Source organism: Cucurbita moschata, unplaced genomic scaffold (genome assembly GCF_002738365.1).
Source record: "Cucurbita moschata cultivar Rifu unplaced genomic scaffold, Cmos_1.0 Cmo_Scf00021, whole genome shotgun sequence".
NCBI lineage: Eukaryota > Viridiplantae > Streptophyta > Magnoliopsida > Cucurbitales > Cucurbitaceae > Cucurbita > Cucurbita moschata.
The window spans coordinates 2,097,033-2,112,751 of record NW_019268537.1 but is presented as its reverse complement, the minus strand read 5'-3'; the positions used below and the strand labels follow the sequence as shown (position 1 = coordinate 2,112,751).

Genomic DNA, 15,719 nt, shown 5'->3' with positions numbered 1-15,719 from the left:
CTGATGACAGGGGAGCCGGCGACCGAAGCTCCGGTGAACGGCCGCCATAACTATAACAGTCCTAAGATAGCGAAATTTCTTGTCGGGTAAGTTCCGACCCACACGAAAGGCGTAACGACCTGGGCACTATCTCGAAGAGAGGTTCAGTGAAGATAGAGAGTAACCTTATATTTAGTGAATTACAAAGTTTCAAATTAGGAATCAAAATATTAAGAGGAAGAACAGTTAGATCATGTTATATTTTCTTTTTTTATCTTTTCGAGAAAATGAACATTTTGAGTATATTTTCTTGACAAGTAAACAAACAACAGAAAAGTCATTTTCCGTTTAAATCATTTCATAAAAAAAACCTCATGTTGTATAAATTTGGGATGACATTAAATTACAAGTTTATTCAATAAACTATGAAAGTATACGGACAAATTAAAAAAAAAATCTTTAAATTTGAATTTTATGTTAAATTTATAAATGAAACAAATTTGAAAATTAAGAAACTAAAAATTAATTTAGTTAAAAGTTTAATTTTAAAAAACAATACTGAAAAAGGGATTCTGTTACACTTTTACTATTACTGCAACAGCCAGTCTGATCCCCAGCCTTTTTAAGAAAATAAAAAATAAATTAAAATTTCATATTCCACCTACTTTCCTCCTCTACTTTTGTTTAAATAATATAAAATTTATTTTAGCTTTTACATTTAATATATTTTTTGAAGCTTGATATTTGTTTAGTGGAGCTACAAAAAGGAAAATAATATTTATTGTTATTGTTAAAATTATTATTATTTAATGTCCCTTCCATTTCCATTTCTTAGTGAGTACAATAAAGTAAACATTTCTATCTTTTTGTTTTCTTTTTTAAATAGAAAATTATAATTAAAACCAATAACACAAATGGAAACATAACACATTTGAGGATAATTATTTATGAAATTAATTTCAAATTTTAATTTATTTGATTTTATAGTAATAGCAGGAATATCCCATTTTTACTTTATTATTGAAAAATATTTATAAAATTTCTAATAAAACAGCTAATATATTTTATTTAATCTATATCACGAAGGGATAAATCTATTCGGAAACCGAGCTATTTTTTAATAGAATTAAGTCCGTTTAGCGTCGAAAGGAGCTCTTTTTCCGTAGATTTAAATCCGATCCGAGCTTAGGTTATCTATGAAATAGTTGAATAAAATATTAGGCATTATTTAATTGAGGGTTTATTAGGGAAAATGATTTAATTAATTATAAGAGCAGTTACTTCGCAGTTCCCACTCCTCTTTACCGCCACGCGCTTTTCTATTCAAATTTCGTAAGGGATTTGGTTTATCAACTCTCTCTCCATACCTACCTTTTCTCTTCCTTCTTCTTCTTCTTCTTCTTCTTCTTCAAACTGGAATCTACTGGTAATTTCTCTGCTCTCTACCATTCTTGCTTCTCTGTTTATGGCGTTTTTCTTTTTCTGTTCTGTTTTGCCTTTCTCTAATCACTCTGCGGGTTCGCTCTTTCACTTCATCGCTGCAAGATGTGCTTCTTTTTCTTCGATGAGATGAGATGAAATGAAATGTGGACAAATCTTTCTGAATAAGTTGATTTTCTGAATTACTTACTAACTTCAGTATTGTGTTTCTTGTTTCTTGCATCTTCTTAGATATTTGTTTCAATGCTTTTCTCTTTCACTATTCTGCGGTTGTTTGAAGCTTTTTAGGTGTGTTTTGAGCCTGATAGCAACTCTAGAGTTGAGATGAGTTAGGTAGGCTTGGTGAGTTTGAATGCTCCTTGGACTGTACGTTCAACTCGTTCTCTACGTTTAAGCTTGCTAAACGAATTTCTGTTGGAAGAACTGTGATACATTTTCGTTACATGAAGCACACATTTACTTTTTGCTGTAATCTCACTGTTATGCATGCTTGGTTATTCTCGTTCTGTTTGGCATGAATAGTCTACTAGGGTTCTAATGTATAAGTTCCTTTTTTCGTCTTGTTTGATCCTTGTCACTTTACATCATTTTCGGCTTTTCTCTTGGAAAATTCCTTGTGTAATATGAATTTCATGATAAATTTCATGGTTATGACTGATTCTGATCATACTTTTCTTGCTTTATTTTTATACAGTTTATTTTTGTGTACGTGAGAAGCCCCATGTACTGTGCACTAATTCAATTTCTTACGTGATAGTGCTTAAATTACACAATATGTTTTCTTTACCAATCCAATTATTTTCATTTTCTTATGTTATCAGTTCACGGACAAAATGCCAGAAATTCAGTTGGGTACACATACTGTGAGGTCTCATGGAGCTCGTTTAGCAAGAATCCATATGCATGATTGGTTAATCCTTTTGCTTCTTGTGGTGATAGAGGTTGTGTTAAACGTTATCGAACCATTTCATCGCTTTGTTGGACAGGAGATGATGACAGACCTCAAACACCCACTGCAAGATAATACTGTTCCCATTTGGGCAGTTCCAGTATGTTTTGAAACTGTCTTTACTAGTATTATAGTGTATTCTATGGTCATTTGTTTTCCTGACATTATTGTGAAAGTAAAAATAAATAAAATTTTGTTTTTCCTGTTACAGATAATTGCGATATTGATACCTGTTATCGTATTTCTTATCTACTATTTCATTAGAAAGGATGTATATGATCTCCACCATGCCATATTGGGTATCTCTTCTTCCTCTCTCATTTATAATCATTGGAAAACCTTGTAGTTCTGGACAACCTTGCCAAGCATAACATTTAACGATTGCTCATGCTTGTTCAGGACTATTGTTTGCTGTTTTGATAACTGGAGTAATGACTGATGCTATTAAGGATGCTGTTGGTCGGCCACGTCCAGACTTCTACTGGCGCTGTTTCCCCGATGGCAAAGGGGTTTGTTTTTCATTTATGTATTCTCCCCTGGTTTTCATACTTGTGCACATGGAAACGTCTTCCATGTTCCTATGCCCCTACCCTTTTTTCTTAACATTGGCACTCATTATAATATTGGTGCTTGATATGTGCAGGTGTTTGATCGAAACACAACCGGTGTTTTATGTACAGGAGATAAGAATGTTATTAAAGAAGGATATAAAAGTTTCCCGAGTGGGCATACTTCCTGTAAGATAGACGTATACTTCTGAATTATGTTTTATGACTGTCTGTGAGTCTCTATTTTACTATTTTTTAGTCATTATTTATTTACATCAACAATTGCACATGCTACATAGAGTAGATCCAATCCCTGTGCAAGTGCAACATGCTTTCCTTATTTTTAATTATCACTCAAAAGGGCAATGATATTCAGCATGTTGCTGAGGGAACTAAATAGCAACCATTTATGTCTTATATTTTCTCCTGGCAGCCAATATCTGAAGAAATGAAAAGTGTTAGTGTGCCAATTCCCAGGGACAAAGGAAGCTTCTTACTATTTTGTATCAGCTTTGCTTCTTCAGCACCTGTAATTTCAGTTTTATGGAATTAGACACACTTCCTTTGTTACTTTCAGTGTTACAAGCGTCTTATTCAGATCCCATATTTTGGTAGATGATTGAATAGAAGTATACTTTTATCTTTTTAAAATTACCAATCCTGACTATCCAGTCGTAGATTGACAATGTTGGCCTAATCTACAAAGTCTTATCACTCCTTTCCCATTGTACTTGAAGCCTAAAAATTCTTTGGATTGAGAGCACTTAACTTTGCATCTTTTTCTAAAGGTTCAAAGTTGAGCCTTTCAAAAAGATTATGATATCCAAGGTAGACATATTAAGGCATTGATTTTTTTCACCATAAGTAGTAATTCATGTTTTGGATTAATGCATACATAGCTTATTTGTGACAAACGCATCACCTTTGTCTTTTTTCTTCTTTTCAGTTTATTTTCTCTCACTTTTGTTTATGCTTATTAACGTAGAAAGCTGTCGATATGCAGGGTCTTTTGCTGGCCTTGGATTTCTTGCTTTGTATTTGTCTGGGAAAATAAGGGCATTTGACCAAAGGGGCCACGTTGCAAAACTTTGTATTGTCTTCCTACCCCTGCTTATTGCAGCTCTTGTTGGTGTCTCTCGAGTCGATGATTATTGGCATCACTGGCAAGATGTTTTTGCTGGGGGCCTTCTCGGTTAGTTAATCCAAATCTTTATTCATTTGCTCTGACTTTCATACACGCTCCTTTTGCTTTTTTCTTATCTGAAGCTTCTTTGCAGGACTGACAATTGCTTCATTCTGTTATCTGCAATTCTTTCCAGCGCCTTATCTCATTCATGGTATGGTCCACAATATCGTTAATGCTATGACAGTAGCTCTACTTTTACATTCAATGAAGCAATAATTTGTCCATGATAAATTTATCATTTCTTTTTCCCAATAATCGACTTTTTAACATTTGTTCCATGTTAGTCCTACTTTTGATTCTTTGACCGTGCATTGAGATCCTTCTCGCATGGTTCAAAGTAGTTATTTTTTATTCTCTATTTTATAACTTTATAACCCTGTTAACAGAAACATTGATTGGTTGGGTGATAACATAATCGTTTGAACTAAATCTTCCTCGTCCAACATGAGGTAGCATTATAAAATTACAAATTTAGCTGGGATGTTAATCTGGATTATTGAGTTGTCGGATCTGGACCTCATTAATTATCACAGATTTTATTTGCCCTAGTCCTAATTTTAAAGCAAGCTTAGATTGTTGATTTTTAATGTTGTTGACCGGAAGAAGTGGCTGTAAGATATAGTTGTTTAGATAAATGAATATTATGGCAAATGATCTGTATAGATGTGCGCATATAGAAAAGATAGGATTTGTCTACTTTCTTCTTTTATCGCTTGCAGCTAGTTTTACTTTTCCAATGTATGAAAAAAAAAAAAAAAATAGTTGCTGCTCTGAACTACCCATTGTATTGTAGTCAATTATGGCTTTAGTGATTCCATAGATGATTTCCGTCGACCAACATTGGTTGTTGCAGTGCATTATAAGATGATGTAACCATCCGATCCATATATTCATGGAATTCTGTAATCTGCGGCTTGTTATGATGGATCCCAAGCTTTTCCTACTGCCTTCGTTATAATTTTTTCATTTTCTGTTCAGCCGGTTCAAAGCTAGTAACAATATCCTATCTGTAGTCAACAACTGTAATTGTCTTTCTAATTCTTGTATGCAATTGCTATAAAAGCAGTCCTTGAGCATTAATGTCTTTCCAAATCTGATTCTTGAGCATTGATTTCGTTCTTGAACTAACTCTTTTGTAATTTTGCGCCTTTTATTTGCAGGTTGGGGACCTCATGCATACTTTCAGATGTTAGCAGAGTCTCGCAACGAAGTTCAAGCGTTGTCTCCGAATGCCAATAATATTAACATGCAGCAATTAGAAATGGAGAGTGTCTACATTCAACCTCAGCATCCGATGAGATTCGACACACAGGACTCTAGCCCCATGCTGAACAGATTAGAGAGTGGAACAAGAATCTGACCTCGAACATCGCCCCTTTTTACGATCAGATTGGGTACATAGGTAGGGAGGATGTGATAGCCTTCTGAAACAAAATACTCCTAGATGGGCTTGAAATGAAGATGATCACTTTTGTTATTTATATTCTTTGATTCTTTGTCTTCATTTCCCTCTGCTTTTGATGACTGCTTATTTGAGTTTTTTGGTTTGGAGTTGTGAAATTATTGTTTTGATCCCAATTTTGCATACTGATTAGGAAGGAACAGAATTTAATTCATTTCCCGTCTTGTACGTATCTGTGAGGATTTGCACGTCTTGAGTGGTGGTTTGACATTGACCAGAGTGGATTTACCTATTTACCCCTATTACCCCGAAAATGGATAGGTGAAACATAAATACAAAGACAAACACTAATGATTGAATCATCTTAAATACTAAATTTTCATTAATAAATTAATTGTGGATTGTAACTACTTTTGTTTGATTCTATTAAGAAAATTATCATGTACTTTTTTAAAAAATAGTAAGATAAGCCAATGAAAATCTTTTATTATTAGATTTTTGCACATGCGAAAATTATGCTTAAATAATTTTAAAATGAGATTCTAAATTGATTCACTTATAAAAATTTCGGGAATGTAAATACTAGGTGGAAGAAGAAACCGAAGGAGCAAATTTGATTTGATTGTATGAAGGTTGAAAGCTGCATAGAATAGCATTTTAAACTGAAACATGGAATATTGTGGTCTGAAAATGATATGAATCAGCTGATGTCTTATTTACTTTAATAAATGAATCTGCAAACTCATTTCCCTTTATGGTTGTTGCTTGCAAGCACAAAAACCTCACAACTTTTTTGAACTAAGAAGCTAAAACGCTCAACATTGGTGGCAAAGACAAGTTTCAAAGCCATGATGATAGCCTCCAATTCTAATGTTGCAGATCAGTGTTTGGTTCAAAACTTAGAATGTGTGTATGTATGTATGTATGTATGTATGTATTTTCATCCCATTTCAAGTTGTAGTCATGCATTTAGCCATTCTGAGTATTGATCAATGTCAAACGAGTTCATCTTACCATCATAACAGCAATACACCATCGGATCTTCTTCCGTATTGTTCAGCAAATCATCAAGTTCCTTCAGTGCAACATTCTGATTCAAAGACCCTGCAATCACCGAATGCGCTCCCGACCTGATATTGTCAACATCATAACAGCCCGCCATGTTCTGAGAAAATTCCAACTCTTGAACTGCATGTGGGTAGTGATTATCGGCTGAAAGGAAGGGGCAATCTTCATGATCCCCACCAAAGTATTGGAAGTTGGAATGAGATAAACTTTCGTTCATGTAAAGCTCGTCGGTGAAGATACGGTTGTTGTCGTCAACGACGAGATTTGTCCCTTCAAATCCTCCATAAGTACTTTTATATGAACATGAGTTTTGCTGGTTCATCATCCTGAGATGACAATTGAAAACATCTTGAGAAGGCAGTCTATGAGCATTCAAGCAGCTCGGGACCTGTAGTTGTCTCAGCTGGTTGCCTGTAATGTTTGAGCTGTAAGTTGGTTGGCCTAATATGTTTGTCATGCTATTGCGCTTTGTTGGTAACTCTTGAACTTGGTTTTTGCCAAGTGAAGTGGATGCATCACTTTCTGTCATCTTGTTTAGATGCTTCACTTGAGATTTGAATTTCTGAAAATCAGAAGCAAAGTTAGTGATAGAACTCAAAAAGGGAAATTTATTGCTAAAATATAATACTTTTTCGATATCGAACATTTGAACATTTGTCATTCATCAAACGAACATCCAAGTACAAAATTTTAAACCCCCAACAACATGTTTCTAAAAGAGTAACCCTCTTTGTTTTATTCCCTTTGTAAATATTGGTTAACTACGTGATCGACCGTGTTTCCCTGTTCGATGCGACTTTAAGAACATTTGGTGGAGATAATGACTTGCGTCCATTCTAAATCATCCAACCTTCCAATCCAATTTTGGTCTTTTTTGCATGTGGAACCACATCGCGCCTCCTATGCTGTCACTCCTCAAAAGCCCACAAGAAAGAACTAAATGTTAATTATCGTTGAACTATTCTCGTTTTGATATACATTGGATCGGTTATACTAATGTACTTATAGCATATACTTTAGTAGCAAAATAATCATATACTTAGCCAATAAAACATGAATAGGCCAATATCAATAGTAATAGTAATGAACTTCAATTCCCATACAGAGAGAGTGAATGAATTTTAGAGGGAACCTGGAGGTGACTTGCGACTTGGCGAAGCGTTAAGGATGGCTCATTCATCATCTTCAGGATAATTTTAGGGCTCGATTCTGTGAACACAGAAATCATCAAACAAATCGGTGAACAATTTAATCAAACTCACAGCAAAAACAGGATGAACATGAACAGAACGAGCAATTTACTTCTATTTCCAAGTTTGCTCAAAGCTTCTGTAAACTTCCGATGCAATTTCGAGCTCCAAACAATCCGCGACCTCTTGTGTGTGCGCTCATTTCTGTTCGTCTTCTCTTCCATATTCATCGTTTCCAGGTAATCAAACACAGTCGCTGATGGCTTCAATCTCGCTTCTCTGTCTCCACATTTTTCCTTTTCTTCTTCTTCTTCTTCTTCTTCTTCTTCTTCTTCAATCGGATTCCACTCTACTCCTCCTGCAACGTTCAAAACTCTTCCAAACATTCCGCCAATGTGAGATTTCTTCGCTTGATTCGTATTTTCTCCCAAATTCCTCGCCCTAGGGTTTCTGATTTTCCTGTATACGATTTGCCAAACAAGCTCGATATCCTCCATTGAAATCGGTTTTTCGAGGAAGTGATAGCCCCATTCAGCTATAGCTCTACCAGACGTCTTCATATCCCTCTCCGGCGACATCACTGCTCGAATCGCAAGCTTCAGAACAATTATTGAAGACATAGCTCTAAAAAGAAAGATCCAGGAAGAAAAAAAAACATAGGAATTCTGGAATCTTACAGATGATCGGAATGCCAGTTTGATTCAGAATCGAGAGCGCATTCATATTCGATTCAGTGGCATTTGCCATTACAAGGTTGAACGGCTCATGTTTCTCCTCTATAATCATTGTTAAAGCTGCATCTGCTTCTTCAATGGTCGTAACTGGGAAGAACAAAGGTTAGCTGATTTTTTCTTTTTTTAATATAATTTTTTTAGATTCTACAAATATTTTCCTTTCATCATGCATGCATGCATGGTTTCATTCCTCTTCTATATATACACATATATATATATATATATAGAAAAATATTTTTACAATAGAAGATCGAACCATCAACTTTTGAAATGATAAGAAACATCTGATTAAATTTATATTATAAATAATCCAAACATAACGAAAAAAACATAATTCTTTTTAAATTATTATCGAGAATTAAAAAATATATTTAAAAAAAAACGGAAAAATAATAAAGAAAATACCTTTGTATGAGAAATTTTGAAGCATTGAAGCAATGGATTGGAGAGAGTGCTTGTCATGATCCACCACAAGAACATGAATCCCTTTGGCAAAACTTGGAATGCCTTTGCTCCCCATTTTTTTTTCTTTTTTTTTTTTTATTTTTCACAAATTCACAGTCCCAAGGGTTTAATAATTTGTGTGTGGATATATATATATATATATATATATATGGGAGATCAATTAATTTAATTGAAATTAATTATTATCTTAAAATGGAAAGCTTTTGCAAAATCATTCATTTAATCCATGAAACAAACTTTGACCTCCATTTCCATATTTTAATTGCATTCAAACTTTGATTCATTTCATTACAATTTTTATTTTAAAACTTTGGTAAAAAATTACCATTATGGGAATCTGGGGTGGACAAAAATCTTATCTTAAAAAATTGTTTTTTTTTTTTATTTTAAATATAAATTTTGAAGCGTCGTATACGATTAAACAAGTCTTTTGGAGTTTGGAGCTCATGAACGAAAATAATGTATACAATTAATTCAATCTAATCATAAATTATCAATTATTATAAAAAAAAATGTCGAATATTAAATTTGTATTTAATCTATTTCAACGTAGCTTCTTTGAAGTCAATTTTATGATTAAATATAAACTATATTTGTAGTTGTTAGAGAATAATCATATCAATTATAGCGTCTTGTTTTATTGTGACAATTATAATATTCAATTTGATCAATTGACTTTTCAATTTAATAAAATTATTGTATTTTAATTTGAGTTACTAAAATTTTAAATTACGTTGATTTAGTCCTAATTTTTTTAAAACATTTAATAAATGTTTAAAATTTTAAATTTACGTGGATTTTAGAAATTTTAAATTTTGTATTTAATATTTATTAAAATAAGGGGTTTAGACAAAAAGAATTGAAAATTTTAAGAGAAAATTTATATTTAATAGATTAGTTAATTTTAAAAAACAAAATTGAAATTAAAAGTTAGATTTATTTTAAAAACATTTTAAAATTTTGTAAATAAAAATTCGAAAATAAAATGATTTGAGGATCACATTCGAAACTTGGAAGTTCGGTCGCCCCAGCGCAATGGAGCAAATAATTAGGGTCGACCCGTACCCGCTAAACCGATTTGGATACACATGCAGACCGACCCATTATTCGAAAGAAAGTTTCAATAGGCATCTCGCTAGGCATCTCGCTAGGCAACCCTTCGACTTCAAACGGACGGTGAGTTTAAATTTTTCCCGCCGGATCCAACGAATATTGATCGGAGAAGAAGCGGAAGAGTTTAGATTTCGAGGCCTTTGACAATGGCAAGTCTCTTTAACTCTTTAATGGGCTCGGACGCTTTTCTGTATCGTCTTTACTCGTGGTTTCTCCTCCTCTCTCACTTATCATTTCTTACTTTGAGTTCTTGGTTTCAGGCGGATTATGCTGAAGAATTTGAGCCTTTGTTCGATTACAGCCGTGTTCAGCCTCGCTCCGTTGATTGTCTCGATGGTAATAGTTCTCAAGCATGGATGATATTGGAATTTAACGAAAGTCGGAAATTTTCTATCATTTATAATTCTCGCTTGAGCAAGAAATGTCGAAATTTAGTTTCCTTGTCCTTGCAATTTTGGAAATCGATGGTGATTTTGTGCTTTATTTTTCTCCTGTTTGGACTAAAAACATTAGACGAAGATTCAGACGCGTGCATGTCTCCGGAACCTTTTTCAAAGCGATCAAGGATTTTAAATCCGGCGGTATATTATTCCCTTCATGTAGTGAAATAGTAGATTTTCTGTCTGCACAATGCTTAAAATTAATGTTCGTTGAAACTGTCAGTGAAGGTAGCCTAAAATGATCGTTCCCTTTCAATCAATATTTAGGTTACGAGTTTGGTGGATGGTATCCGAAAAGATAAACAAGTGGAAATTGAAGATGAAGAGGAAGATTGGCTGCCTCCTCCACCAAAGGTGTCAGTCGATGCAAAGAATATGTGTGGGGAAGATTCCACATTGAAGGAGTTAAGGTATTCACACTTACTGGTATGCATCTATTGCTTGGTTGATCCATTGATATAATAAAACGGAACTCTTATTCTTTATGTGCGTAAGCTGCTATGGCATGTGTCTCTTCCTGTACTGATAGGTTAATGAAGCTAGAGTTGGCCTCAGTTGCACTATCTGCTAAAAACTTGTTGCGAGAAGTGGAGGAATCTGCAAAAATGGATGTTGGAAACACGCCCCAGGATCCCCTGGAGCCTGCTTTGGATGACCAAATTCCAATTGCTTCTAAAGAGAGAGCAAAGATTGTTATTTCTGTTCGAGACAGTGACAAGGAGGAGCTCAAACAGTTTCGCCTTTTCATGGTATGTTCTTATAGTGCAACCATCCTTTTTTGTCAATATATCTCATTGTTTACGATCACTGTTTTTGTTATACGTGCTAGATGCCATTTATTTGCCCTCTAATCTTTCATTAGTAAGCATGTTTAGAATAGTATGTAGGGAAATGAATAAATTTTGTGAGTTTGAGTTGAAAAATAAGAGAGAGAACGAATTAGGTATAGACTATCATAGCAAATCTTGAAACATTGATTAATGAAAAATGGTGTTTTGTGAATAATTGTAATTCTTCCAATTGATCGTTAAAAGGCAGAACAAGCTTAAACTTTCTCCTTTAAATTCCCAACTTTGCAGAGGTCATCTCTTTAGTATCTTAGACAAAAAGTTTGGTTAACGTCTTTTGTTACTTTCTGTAATAGCCTAAGCCCACCGCAAGTAGATATTGTCCGCTTCAGCCCATTACGTATCACGTCAGTCTCACGGTTTTAAAATGTGTCTGCAAGGGAGGGAGAGGTTTCCACACCCTTATAAGAAATGATTCGTTCTCCTCTCCAACTGATGTGGGATCTCACAATCCACCCTCTTGAGGGTATAGAGTCCTTGCTGTCACACCGCCCGGTGTCTAGCTCTGATACCATTTGTTATAGCCCAAGCCCACCGCTAGTAAATATTGTCCCCTTTGGCCCATTACGTATCGCTGTCAGCCTCACAGTTTTAAAACGTGTTTGCTAGGTTGAGGTTTCCACATTCTTATAAGGAATGATTCGTTCCCCTTTCTAACTAATATGAGATCTCACAACTTTCTTTTAGCAACAGTGAATAGCCACATTTACCCTTCAATTTGATTGTCTTGTACTTCCTTCCACATTATGATGGCCCTAACTTCTCTATTGTTATATGGTGATCATTAGATTTGAACATAGATGCTGAATGTTACTTTTGTTACATTAGTTTCTGTGTACAGTTTCTGCGATTTTGAATGTGCTTGTTTTAGAACAATGATGGGTCTTTCTCTGATTCATCCACACTTAGATTATGCTGAAAGTACTATAGATCTCCAACGGTGATGATACTTCGGATGTTTTTTGATTGAATTACTTTAGGATAAACTCCCTGATCATAGTACAAAATATAATGCACCATGCCCTGTTGGGTCTTTCTTGCCCTTTTCTTATCTTCTCATCTTCTTATTTTCTGTCTTCATGTATTGCATACATTACCCCGTATGATTATGACACTTCTGGGAGTGTTCCAAAACATACTCTAATGTGGTTTCGAATTTGAATGTTTTTATAGGATGACAAGTTTGAGCGTCTTTTCAAAATGTACGCAGAGAAACGTAAAATCGATCCTAAGAGTTTGGTTTTCATTTTCGACGGGGATAAAGTCAGCCCAGACGATACCCCAACTGGCCTTGGCATGGAAGACGATGACATGATAGATGTGAACATTAGGTCGAGTTGAGTAACGTGTCTTTTGAGTGTATATTTGGTGAATTAAAATCACCAGTTTCGGGGATGGGGGGAGACTTGGAAAGGTCTACTTTAATACTTTGTACCATATGATGAACAAATCGCTTATGGAAGGCTGTGAAGGTTCCTTTGGTAATTTTTTTTGGTTTTAAGCTTCTTTTCCCATTTTTAATAGCCTTAATTATTAACGCTCTAATTGGCTAAACTTGACATTATTTAAAAGTAGTTTAATACCGAATTAATTTTTTAAACATTTTTAACGATTTGGAATCTCACGCGCCACTCCCCATAGACTGAACTTATCCAGTCCCCCCTTTTTGGAATTTCGCACCCCACTTCCCACATTCTTCCTTTGATGGGGTCTCGAGTATCCAATGATTGTCCTCCTTTCTTTCCACTTTTGCCCCTCCCCCGAAAATTGCGTTTTTTACACGCGCCTCCTATTCTCCACCTTTTTCCTGTCTAATATGTGATTAATTAATTAATTAATTATAATCGGATTGTTTTTTGTTGTGACGTGTAATGACGTGTTGGTGATGCTTGGAGGTAGCATCGTCTCTAATGCACCGGAAGGGGAAAAAACTCAAAATGGTATTTTTTCCCTCTAATTTTTTCATTGAAAATAAAGAAAAAAACACTTAATTTATTGTCATAAAGGGTGAAAGGGGTTGCTTTTTCATTATATTCTGTTTGCACCGGAACAAATGTACTCACAACACCAATAAACTAATTACACAAAGAGATACCAAGATATTTAGAGAGAAGAAGTTCCCCTACATCCACGGTACCAATTACTAAAAACCAAAGTGTTACAAGAGACGCCCAAAACTCTCCCCAATCCCGATAGAGCTAAGAATGGATGGAGAACTCTCTCATTATATAGCATTACAGAATGGATCCGAGAGACTAAATCTAATTCAAATAACCAAATCAAATCAAATCTAAATAACCAATCAAATCTAATTTAAATAACCCAATCAAATCTAATCCAAATAACCTAACCAAATCAAATCAAAACTTATTCTACATCAAATTGCTACAAATTGATACAAAAGATTTGAACATTTTTAGCTTTGGATCGAAATATATATAAATTAATAGAAAATATGAAGTGAAGTGGTTGGGAGGGAGAGTGAAAAGTTGCATAAAAACGCTGACTTTAAAAGCCATGGGAATTTGGGCTTTTATTTTAACGCTTTTAATTGATTGATGTGGATGACAAATCTATCATAAAGTGAGCTTTATTTTTTCTTCCCTCCCTTGTGTGTATGCCTTTCTCTCTTTTTTTTTTTAATTAGAGAGGGGTCAAAACTCTTTTTCCTACGCCCGAGTACGAACAGATGTACTAAAATGACGAACTTAAGATTATACATCTCATTGATGGAAGAGCCTCGACAACACGTTGAATGTAAAGAGGGTGTCTTATGAACATAATGGGATCTATCGTAAATTTAGGAATAAAAATTTATAAAAAAATGTCTATGGTTTAGTTTATACTTGTTTAGTACTTAAATTTATAAATTTGAAAAGAGGATAATAAAAGTGTTGCAAAATTGAAGGGAAAAATACATATAATTGTGATTTTCAAGGGCATTCCATGTAGAGTCACATCAATCACAAAATTATATAAATATATATTGTTATATTGATATAAGTGGAATATATAAAAGTTTAATATGATAGAAACCAAACCCCTGATTCCACTTTTTGAACGGTCGTCGTCGTCTCCTCTTTCTTCCATTCAAATTTCCATGCACAACCTTGTATGTCTCTTGTGGCTCCCACATCCCACCCCACCCCTTCAAAATCATTTATTTATTACTTCTTTTACCAACCCAGATAAAAAATAAAAAAAAAAATCCCCTAAAATTTACTGCTTTACCCTGTCCCAGTTTTTTTTTACAATAAAAGTAAATATTTTTGTACCTAAACAAAACAAATGCTTTAAATTACGGATCCTATTAAAAATTTCCCCCCACTTTTGTGTTACCCCACCACCATTGACATAACAATAAAGAAAAGAGGTCACATGCCATGTCGCCATTGAAACCCCCCACCATTTCCAAATTAAATTCAACCCCAAATTCAACGACCAAACCCCCTCGTTTTCCGAGCTAGTGGAGCTTTTCCCATTCCCCGACACACACAATTCCCCTTTATATACCCCTCTCAATTCCCCGCATTCTCCTCCACCGCCGCTATGCGCACTCCGCCCACCCTCTGCGGCGCCCCTCGCCCCGTCGCCAACTTCGTCGTCCTGTTCGTTGAATGGCCGGGGGACCGGGAAAGAAAGAAAAAAAGTGATCTAGCGGCTTTGCAGCTTCCTCTCCCCTGAGTTTCTTAGTGCAGACGTGGCGGGAGAGTGACGACGTCGTTGCATTGCGGGGAATTGAGGTGCAGCGGTCCGAATTATTAACTTTTAATTTAATTAAACTAAATTTAATTTTGAATTTTGTTTTGTTTTGTTTTAGTATATACTTTATTTAATTTCCATATGGTCCTTTCACTTTATGATTATTGTCTCTAGTCCCTGTAATTTTAATTTTTGCACTTTGTTATGTATTATGCATCCCTTACGCCCATCTTTCTCTCCTCTCTCTCTTCTTAATTGTGTGTTTTTTTTTAAAATAAATAATATATATATATATATATAAATAAATAAATGTTAATAAGACTATATTCAAATTCACATTAACATAAATACGAGTAACCGTGACAAATAAAAGGTAGATGAAATTTTAAATCACATAGATTATATGGGCTAAAATTAATATTTAAAAAATATAAGGACCAAATTGCTAAAATTAATATTAATCAGCTTATTTTGTTATATCAGTGATTTAAAAATACTTGGATAATATCTTGGTTGAGAGAGAAATTAAAAAATCCACGTGGATGCACGGCTGGACGCAGCAAAACGATTATGAGTATCTGACGTGGAAAATGATGGCCCAGCCAAAAGCCGCGTCGGATTGAGGACTCGTGAGGAGTAGGCTCGACTGCGCCGT

General features: G+C 34.7%; 3 protein-coding genes across 3 annotated transcripts; 2 read left to right on the top strand and 1 right to left on the bottom strand.

The window, feature by feature from the left end:
• Positions 1-1,259: 1,259 nt before the first annotated feature.
• On the top strand, positions 1,260-5,718 carry LOC111458200 (lipid phosphate phosphatase 2-like). The gene is made up of 8 exons (XM_023100711.1): positions 1,260-1,405; positions 2,241-2,468; positions 2,580-2,667; positions 2,768-2,877; positions 3,012-3,105; positions 3,920-4,108; positions 4,194-4,253; positions 5,263-5,718. Exons 2-8 carry the CDS (start codon positions 2,253-2,255, stop codon positions 5,460-5,462), a joined length of 957 nt encoding a protein of 318 aa, XP_022956479.1. The 5' UTR covers positions 1,260-1,405; positions 2,241-2,252; the 3' UTR covers positions 5,463-5,718.
• A 477-nt stretch (positions 5,719-6,195) lies between these two features.
• LOC111458714 (two-component response regulator ARR14-like) lies at positions 6,196-9,016 on the bottom strand. Its single transcript, XM_023101508.1, has 5 exons — positions 8,902-9,016; positions 8,440-8,583; positions 7,875-8,342; positions 7,705-7,781; positions 6,196-7,134 (listed from the first exon to the last, which is right to left on the bottom strand). Exons 1-5 carry the CDS (start codon positions 9,014-9,016, stop codon positions 6,466-6,468), a joined length of 1,473 nt encoding a protein of 490 aa, XP_022957276.1. The 3' UTR covers positions 6,196-6,465.
• A 1,095-nt stretch (positions 9,017-10,111) lies between these two features.
• LOC111458628 lies at positions 10,112-12,847 on the top strand. The gene is made up of 6 exons (XM_023101391.1): positions 10,112-10,223; positions 10,335-10,410; positions 10,588-10,655; positions 10,782-10,924; positions 11,044-11,263; positions 12,536-12,847. The coding sequence occupies exons 1-6, from the start codon at positions 10,221-10,223 to the stop codon at positions 12,701-12,703; spliced, it is 678 nt and encodes a 225-aa protein (XP_022957159.1). The 5' UTR covers positions 10,112-10,220; the 3' UTR covers positions 12,704-12,847.
• The last annotated feature ends 2,872 nt before the right edge of the window (positions 12,848-15,719 follow it).

What these genes read in the sequence shown, in the direction of transcription:
- LOC111458714 (XM_023101508.1), bottom strand. Translation starts at nt 9,016, where the DNA reads ATGGGGAGCAAAGGCATTCCAAGTTTTGCCAAAGGGATTCATGTTCTT. An exon ending in TCAAAATTTCTCATACAAAG is followed by an intron (nt 8,584 to 8,901) that starts GTATTTTCTTTA and finishes TGTTCTTCCCAG; the next exon opens with TTACGACCATTGAAGAAGCA. An exon ending in AAGTCGCAAGTCACCTCCAG is followed by an intron (nt 7,135 to 7,704) that starts GTTCCCTCTAAA and finishes TCTGATTTTCAG; the next exon opens with AAATTCAAATCTCAAGTGAA.
- LOC111458200 (XM_023100711.1), top strand. Translation starts at nt 2,253, where the DNA reads ATGCCAGAAATTCAGTTGGGTACACATACTGTGAGGTCTCATGGAGCT. An exon ending in TTCCCATTTGGGCAGTTCCA is followed by an intron (nt 2,469 to 2,579) that starts GTATGTTTTGAA and finishes TTCCTGTTACAG; the next exon opens with ATAATTGCGATATTGATACC. An exon ending in GTTTCCCCGATGGCAAAGGG is followed by an intron (nt 2,878 to 3,011) that starts GTTTGTTTTTCA and finishes TGATATGTGCAG; the next exon opens with GTGTTTGATCGAAACACAAC.
- LOC111458628 (XM_023101391.1), top strand. An exon ending in CTCCGTTGATTGTCTCGATG is followed by an intron (nt 10,411 to 10,587) that starts GTAATAGTTCTC and finishes TAAAAACATTAG; the next exon opens with ACGAAGATTCAGACGCGTGC. An exon ending in AACAGTTTCGCCTTTTCATG is followed by an intron (nt 11,264 to 12,535) that starts GTATGTTCTTAT and finishes ATGTTTTTATAG; the next exon opens with GATGACAAGTTTGAGCGTCT.